An 8,957-nucleotide genomic window follows, 5' to 3' on the forward strand; every position below is an offset into this window, starting at 1 on the left:
TGACCCTAGTGGTGGGATGGCTTTTTCACCACATTTATAACCACCCCCACCCCCAATCTGTCCCAGGTGGCAAAGACGTATATAACCTTATCCATATATAATCTTTTGTTCCATTTCCTTTTTCACCAAGTGTGTTGTCGTTTTCTCAAAGTTTTTCAAACATTTAATATTATTGAAATTGTTGAATATTGTGAAACTTGTATTTCTGCCAACCCAAGAATCAAATTAGTTTGTCTGCATATTTTCAGCCAAATATAAGAAATTTGAGGAGTATGTATACATGTCATTTATATATATATATATATATATATATATATATATATATATATATATATATATATATATATATATATATATATATACCTAGAGATGACTCTTTAAGTGGAATAGAGTAAGCCCTTGAATTCCCATTAGCTTCAAAACTGATTTTGTAGTAGCCTCTAACAAAATATAGAAAAATCCATAAGCTTCTTTTTTATTTCATTTCTTATGTTTCATAAACAAAAATTTTAGGAATACACTTACTATTAGCTCCTCCAAGCTGGTTGACTGCTTCTGTGAACCGGTTCATGGAGATCTGGTGTCCATTTGAGATTACCAATACTTAAAACATTTACAATGCTTTCGTTGTGGTAAACTTAGATGCATTGTGTGCAAAGGATGTGTGGGAATCAAGCTTAGGAATCAAAAAACTATGAATTAGAATTAGGAGAGTTTACTATTGATTACCCAACCCAATATATGATCAAATGAATCTTAATTGTGTGTCTGCCGCTGCCAGCATTACCACAAGTACAATCTGACATCATCATTAAACATGCATTTTATAAAGTCAGCTACATACCTACCTACCTAATACTGATTGCTCAAACAAACATTTATTCATTAACCAACGAATGAACTAGTGTAAAAAATATAATTAAGCACTTGGGATTTATAATTCTTGGGTATTGGATGAAGTTTAAGTGCCCACATAATCAAAACCATCATAGTCCCACACCCAAATTGAAACGTGGTCACTGTCATTGGGTATGGAAAAACCTTAAGAACCTGTATCATGTATCATGTATGAAACAAACCAAATTAGTCTCGTCAATTTGTTCTTATTAACACACAAAAGCACAGTTTAATTAATTTTTGACATGTTTGTTGAAGATGTTGAGGTAGATGTTCAAAAGATACCACACTCCAAACATGGCTGCCAGCTATAAATTTCGGCCAAGCTCAGCTGGATTTACTGACTCACCGGAGCTTTCAGCAGCCCTAACCACCACCAAATCTATAAACTCATCTGTAGATTCATTCTATAAACTCAGCATCCCTTATAATTAACATTAAATAGATTTTTAGGGCTTTAACTTTAACCTTAACATTTCTTCTGCTATGATTCCACCAAGTACATCTTTATACTTAACATTAAAAACTGGATCATCAAGTCACACGCATCTAGTCTAAATGGATTAAGCCTTAAAACCTTAAGAAATAGACAATGTAACTATAATCTTTAAGACATTATAACTGGATTTCATTATATCCCATGTGTCTGTATATTACATAAAGAACCCAAGAAAAAGATTAATGCAACCAATTTATAGATTCTTTAACCCATTATTTTATCAAGGACATGCCTTCAAGTAACAAAGTGACTAGTATCATCATTCAAATTCAAAAGGAAAGATTCATTGATCAAAGATGTCAAGGCACACAATTTTAAAGTTTCCCAAAACGTGGAAATATAATATGGGCCTTGTAAAGAAACTTAATCTTCCTACAAACTTTGGGCGAATTTGAAAAGTACCTATCTCTAAAAGCAAACGATGAGATATACATGATATGATCAACAAGAGAACACCAAGTAAATTGTTGTCAGGAGGCCAAACGAAAGAAACCCTATTCATAAACCCCTGTACTAACAACTATCTAGAAGAAAATGACCAAAGAAAAACCTTCCTTTGACCAAAAGACCCCAAGATCAATCAATGATCAGTAATTCAACGTACCTTATGTTTTTTTAGCAGAACTGATCTTCATCTCCTTGAGCATATCATCATATCTTTCTTGGTTCTTCTTTTGTTATGCAAAAGAAACATTATCAGACCCTGCACCATTGTTGTCCACCAACTTCATTAACTCTCTGTCGCTGTTGAAAGACCTAGCTTATTTCTTGTTCAACACATCCCAGAAGAAATCAGTAAGAACAGATTCATAACCAGGCATCTTCGCGTATCCAGGGAAGTAGTTGATGTCAATAACAAGGTATCTGTTCCCAACTTTTGTATCCCTGATGACATCGAAATTGAAGAGGCGAGGTTTCATTGCCTTGCGCAATCCACGAGCAATGTTGGTTATTAGACTCATCAGTGACATCTCTGCATCTTCCAAATCCATCCTCTTATAGTACTTATCATCGTTTCTGTCATGTGAAGTCAGGTTAGAAACCTGAGAGAATGATAAAGAACCATGCAAACTCTCCAATTTCTCTTCTACAATATCCGACAACGATTTCCGTTTAACGCATTTCACATACTTCCCGACGACGTACACTTTGAAGATAACCCCGCTATGGTTCACAAACTCCTGCAGAACAGTAGGGGGTTTCAGTTTAGGGGCAGCGGTGCGTGGGATCTGAGTGGGGACAGAGGGAGTGGTGATGATAAGAGAGGTTTGGAGGAGGCCATTGCTGATAGAAGTAGAACCTCTCCTTTGGGACTTGCACCAATCGAATAATCCTAATCATAGGTCAATTTCGTTTTCGTTTTTGTGAGGGTTAGCGAGTCGGTTTCCTTGAGGATGGGGTGACAGAGCTGCAAACGGTGATGGTGGATGAAGTGTTGGTCGATAAGGCCGGTACATCGTCATCGTGCCGGCTTGAAGAGTCGGTGTGGGTTGGAGGTAGTGGAGGTGGGTGAGAGGCGGAGACGAAGGAGAGGAGATATTAAAGAACAGATCGAAACGAATGTAGGAGAAGTGTTTTCCCTCTAAGAAGAGAGACGCGCGTTTCTTAAAAAAATATAAAACGACATTCATAGAGGACGTACATTTTAGATAAAGTGCCTTCCTTGTTTTTAATTTTTTTACATTAGACACTAATTTAAGGGCACACAATAATGCGTGACCTAAATCCTTAAATTTTTTGAAGAGATGACACTTTTTTAATGTCACTCTCTTTTGCGTAACATAAATCAATGAGTGTTGTGGTTTGCGCGTCGTAAAAGGGTCTTTTTCTTGTAGTGTGAGAAAAAGATTAATAATAAGAATGAAAAGACTGTATGTATTACATCAATAACAAACCTTGTAACAAACGAATCCAAAACTTTATAGCGGCAATACATCCATTAGTATTCTCTCCAAGTAAATAAGATTATGCATACATATAGGTAAAGAGATGTTATGAGGAAACCTTGATAGTGCAATGACCATGAAATACCATGGAGTATATATAAATTAAAAAATAAACATGATTTAATTAATTTGTTTCATAAATATCATAAAGTATATATAAATTACAAAACTTTTGAATGGTTGTTATTAATTATGTGGAAAATGAATAGTTTTAGAGGTTTCAATTGCATTTGCTTCAAGAAAAATTGTCTCATTTATAAGTATACTAGGTGAATGCCCGCACGTTGCGCATGAACACCTATATAGTTGAAATCTTTACAAATATATGTTTTCTTTAATAGAACAATAACGTTGTTGTCAAATTTGATATAATAATTCATATAATAAGTTGATATAATATATTGATTATTTTGAATTATATGATAATATATACATCTATTAAAATTGCATAATCTCAATCGTTTGAATGATTTCTACCCGTAGGTTACTCATGAATTAAAATAAAAAATAATATATGGATTAATGTTATATAGTTGTTGTTATTGTTAATTAATTTTTTAAAATTTATTAGCTTAACGTTTTAATTTCTATCATTGTAATTATTTAAAACATCAAACATTGTTTTTTTGTTTTTAAAGGTAAAAATATAATCTTTTATCAATAGTTATTTTTAACTATTGTTATTGTAAGATATTTTATGCTACTTATTTGGAAACTTCTAATGATTATAAAAATATCTTTAACAAATCTTTTAGTATAATATGTTTAAAGTGAAAGACATAACTTTATAAGTAAAAGTAAATATATTATTTTAATATTAAAATTTAGTTTACATATTATTATACTTTAGGTTAGATATTTAGTTAACCTTATTAACCTACTTATAATCATTATTTGAAAGAAATTAAAAAGTCATGAGAGTTTCAAATGAATGTGGTGAAAGGAAAAATTCTTCCTTTATAAGTATACTAGGCGAATGCCCGCGCGTTGCGCATGTTAAGAAAAAATATTTTATATTAAAAATAACTAAATCATTTTTATTAACAATTAAATAATAATTGCATAAAAAAATATAAAAAATGATTTTTAATATTATCATTATGTTGAACTATATCATAAGAGATAAGGGAACTCGAAGTTGTTGTGAATATATAGAGTTATATAGTTAAAATAGAAAAAAATTATAATTTTTTTTAAAAATAAATAAATCATTATTGTTATCTATTAATTAAAAATTTCATATTAGATTAAAACGTTTACATTAAATATTATCATTATGTAGAACATACGATAATAGAGACATCTTTTTATATATCTTAAATATTATCATTATGTACAACATATGATAATAGATACATCTTTTTATCTTAAATAGTAAATTAAAATTTTTTTGTATCATAAATATTACTATAATTATGTAGAACATATGATAATAGCGACATTTTTTATATTAGAATTTGAAATTGTATTACATACAGGGTTGTAAAACTTGGCTAACACAACCAAATACACGACATGTGTAACGTCCCAAAAATATGGTCCAAAAATTTCATTTTTAAATTCAACAAAACAATATTCCAAACATTAACCATACATCCCATATTAAACAAGTGTATCAAGTAACATAAAAATCAGAGTGGAATCACAAATGCAGAATCCATGTGGTGTGTGCGATGCAGTCAACTGGAGCTCTTCCCTTTGGAACCGGAAGTACCTGAAACATAAATTGAAAACCTTAAGCACAAGATTAGTCAGTTCCCCAAACTACTCCATACCATACATAATAAAACATATATCGGGCCCCCGCCCTACATTGGGCCCCGCCCTCCATCGGGCCCCGCCTGACATTGAGCCCCGCTCGGTATACAGATATGTTATTCTTAGGCACCGTATGACATCGGGCCTCACCCACTATACACATACAATACATATCACATAATAATGCTAACACATACAATATCATAAAACAATAGTATACGTTTCAGGTATCGGGCCTCGCCCGACATCAATCCCCGTCCGGTATACATCGTAAGAAATAACACATGTAAGGGTCACGCAGACTCCTAGCATCCTAACATAACAATAAGGGCCGACATTTGTGCCTTCGACCTGTTCAACCCGGTGAGGGAAACTCACCTCGAATGCTGAAATTTACTGAAGATCCCTGGCTGTTCTCCTGACGACTCCCCGAGCTATCAGTACAAAATAACACCCGATTAACTCTTGGGTTCCAATCTATATACAATAATCCATACTTGGGGTAAATAGACCATTTTACCCCTGGCCTACTTTGATCCATGAATAAGGCCCAAATCTACAATATAAAAGGCCCAAAACCAAATAATCATCCAAGGCCCACTTATGGCCCACTTTTCTAAATTGGGCCCAAACCTCATATATGGGCCTTACCCTAAAGCCCAATAATTTTCGTTAGCCTAAAGGCTTGTTTTCAGATGGCCCATTAAGGCCCAAAACAACAAGGTCCAAAGAAATGGCACAACCGAGGCCCAAATGATGCGAATCCCAATCAGATTGAGTACACGGGGCGTACTCAGTGGTACGATAAGCGTACTCGCTAATTGGCTTGTATGTTGCACGTACAGACTTGTACGCCTAGCATACTCCTCCATTAAGCCAAATTTGCCATTAAGCTCTTAATGCTTAAGTCCAACGGTCCAAACCACAAATCTGAGTCCAAAAGTGCCTAGAACCATAAAGTAACTGACTTGGTGACTTTGCATGCCCCAAAAGCTTCCAACTTCGAAATTTGGCACTCGACTTCCATTAAATGAACTCAAACTCATGTATGGTGAAATCTAAGCCTTAAAGATGTCAACTTTATGAGTCTGGGACCATTGAATCACCAAGAGTGGCAACTCGAAGCTCCTGGAGTGGTATCAAACCACTAGATCTCATCCATGGGACCAAAAAGAGTCCAAAACTCAAAGAAGGAAGATCTAAGCTTCTAAAGAACAAGATCAAAGCTTTATACCTCAAACAAGCTGGAAATGAAGCAATAGGTCGAGATCCACAAGCTCCTTCTTGATCCACCACCTTGCACCAAGCTTCTACTTCTTGAGTAGGGAGCAAAATACAGCAAAATGGACACTATAAGCTCAAAAGGCAAGAGAGAGGCTTACGGTTTCAAATATGATATTTAAGGGACTGGGGAGGCTGAAAAATGACGGTTTCTTAGGCCATGATGATGAATATATAGTGTCCACACCCGAAATTAGGGTTTTCAAAATTGCCACGCACCCCACGTACCTATACGTATGCCCCACGTACATGTCTGAATGCTCAACTAACCCTCGCATGAGTACGCTAAGTGTACCATGTCGTACGCCCTGCGTAATCGCTTTGTAGCTTGTACGCCAAGCGTACCATGTGGTACGCCCCGCATGCAACATAAGGACCAATGTGCAATTTATTAAACACTAAAGGGCCAAAAATAACATATCAGGATTCCAAATGTTACAATTCTCCCCCACTTGAATCAGACTTCGTCCTCGACGTCTGCTGCCCCAAACAACTCCTGATAGTGATTTCTCATCTAATCCTCGGGCACCCAAGTCCATTCCGACCCCTTGCGGTGCTGCCACTACACCTTCACCAGCTCGACTACCTTGTTCCTCAAGGTTTTCGTCTTCCGATCCAAAATCGCCACTGGTCTTTCAATATAATTCATGTAGTCATCTACCTGAATGTCCTCCAAAGGTACCACTGCGGAATCATCCACTAAAGACTTCCGCAACTGAGAGACATGAAACATGTTATGAATCTGACTGAGCTCATCTGGAAGATACAATTGATAAGCAACCCGGCCCACCCAAGGCATAACCCTTAAGAGACCAATATATTTGGGGCCCCAGCTTACCCCGCTTCCTAAACCGGATGACACCTTCAGGAGAACCATATGTCCCACCTGGAACTCTAAGTCAGACCGGCGCCTGTCGGCATAACTCTTCTTGCGACTCTGAGCTGATTGGAGCCTGCTCCGAACCTACTGAATCAGCTTAGTGGTCTTGAGCACCACCTCGGTACTCCCCATAACCCGCTGATCGACCTCGCCCTAATAAATCGAGGTCATGTACTTCCTCTCATAGAGCATCTCAAAAGGAGGTTGATCGATGCTGGCATGATAACAATTGTTATACGAAAATTATGCTAATGGAAGATACATACCCCAACTCCCACCGAAATCCAACACGCACGTATGCAACATATCCTCAAGAGTATGGATAGTCCGCTCACTCTGACCATCTGTCTTTGGATGAAATGATGTTCTAAAATGGAGACGAGTGCCCGACTCGTCATGATACCTCTTCCAAAACCTGGAAGTAAATCGAACATCCCTGTGAGAAACCACTAATAGTTGCACTTCATGACGTGTCACCACCTCCCTGATATAAACCTCGGCCAATTTCTCTGTAAAAATACTCTCCTGAACTGGAATGAAATGAGCGCTCATGGTCAAATGATCCACAATGACCCATATCAAATCCACCCCGCGTGCAGTCCTGGAAAGCTTTGTGATAAAATCCATGGTGATGTCTTCCCATTTCCATACGAGAATCTCTACCGGCTGCATCTTGCCGTGAGGTCGCTGATGCTCGGCCTTGACCTTCCTGCAGGTCAAGCACCACTCCACATACGATGCCACATCCCGCTTCACGCAGGGCCACCAATAATTAGTACGAAGATCCCTATATATCTTCATCGCTCTGGGATGAATGGAGAACCTTTACTTGTGGGCCTGCTCCATCATAACCTAGCGTACACCGCCCCAATACGGCACCCAAACTCGCCGGGTATTAAAGGATCTCACAATTATAATCCTTCACCACATCCAACCATTGACGTTTCCTCATATTCAGATTTGGATGATCCATCAAATACCTCAGGCTCTTGTGGTCCGTTTAGATAGTACAAGGAACCCCATAGAGGTAATGTCGCCAAATCTTGATCGCAAAAACAATGGCCCCCAACTCCAGATCATGCGTCAGATAGTTCGCCTCATGAGGCTTCAGCTGCCATGAAGCGTAAGCGATCAAGTGACCACGCTGCATCAACACCGCCCCTAAACCTGTGATCAACGCATCACAATAAACCACGAAATCATCAACACCCTCAGGCAGAGTCAGAACCGGCGCATCACGGCGTAACCGATAGTAACCAACCAAACCAAGAAAACTCCAAATTTCAGATGGAAACCTCGAAACCTCCCACTGCATCACGGCCTTGACCTTGGTCGGATCAACCAGAATAACCATCTAGTCGACAAGGTGCCTCAAAAACAGCACTTCGCGCAATCAATACTCACACTTGGAGAACTTTGCGAAAAGTCTCTCCCTCCTCAACGTCTCCAACACTTCCCTCAAGTGCTCCTCATGTTGCTCTTAAGTCTTGGAACAAATGAAAATATCATCAATAAATACTATCACAGACCGATCCAACATCAATCTGCACACGTGGTTCATGAGATTCATGAACGCGAATGGAGCATTGGTGAGCCCAAAAGGCATCACCATGAACTTATAATTACCATATCGATCCTGAAAAGCTGTCTTCTGCAAATCCTCACCCCTGAACTGCATCTAATGATAACCCGATCG

The 8,957-nt window shown here is 37.6% G+C and overlaps 1 protein-coding gene across 1 annotated transcript; it reads right to left on the bottom strand.

The window, feature by feature from the left end:
• Window positions 1-2,157: 2,157 nt before the first annotated feature.
• Window positions 2,158-8,615, bottom strand: LOC145113762 (inositol-tetrakisphosphate 1-kinase 1-like). The gene is made up of 3 exons (XM_079049820.1): window positions 8,471-8,615; window positions 8,175-8,303; window positions 2,158-2,606 (listed from the first exon to the last, which is right to left on the bottom strand). The coding sequence occupies exons 1-3, from the start codon at window positions 8,613-8,615 to the stop codon at window positions 2,158-2,160; spliced, it is 723 nt and encodes a 240-aa protein (XP_078905946.1).
• Window positions 8,616-8,957: the final 342 nt, after the last annotated feature.

The sequence above is a fragment of the Lactuca virosa genome, chromosome 5, assembly GCF_052849685.1.
Source record: "Lactuca virosa cultivar CGN04683 chromosome 5, Lactuca_virosa_CGN04683_v6, whole genome shotgun sequence".
NCBI lineage: Eukaryota > Viridiplantae > Streptophyta > Magnoliopsida > Asterales > Asteraceae > Lactuca > Lactuca virosa.

What these genes read in the sequence shown, in the direction of transcription:
- LOC145113762 (XM_079049820.1), bottom strand. Translation starts at nt 8,615, where the DNA reads ATGGTTATTCTGGTTGATCCGACCAAGGTCAAGGCCGTGATGCAGTGG. An exon ending in GGTTCTGACTCTGCCTGAGG is followed by an intron (nt 8,304 to 8,470) that starts GTGTTGATGATT and finishes TTTGCGATCAAG; the next exon opens with ATTTGGCGACATTACCTCTA. An exon ending in TGGATGTGGTGAAGGATTAT is followed by an intron (nt 2,607 to 8,174) that starts AATTGTGAGATC and finishes GCACCGCTGCCC; the next exon opens with CTAAACTGAAACCCCCTACT.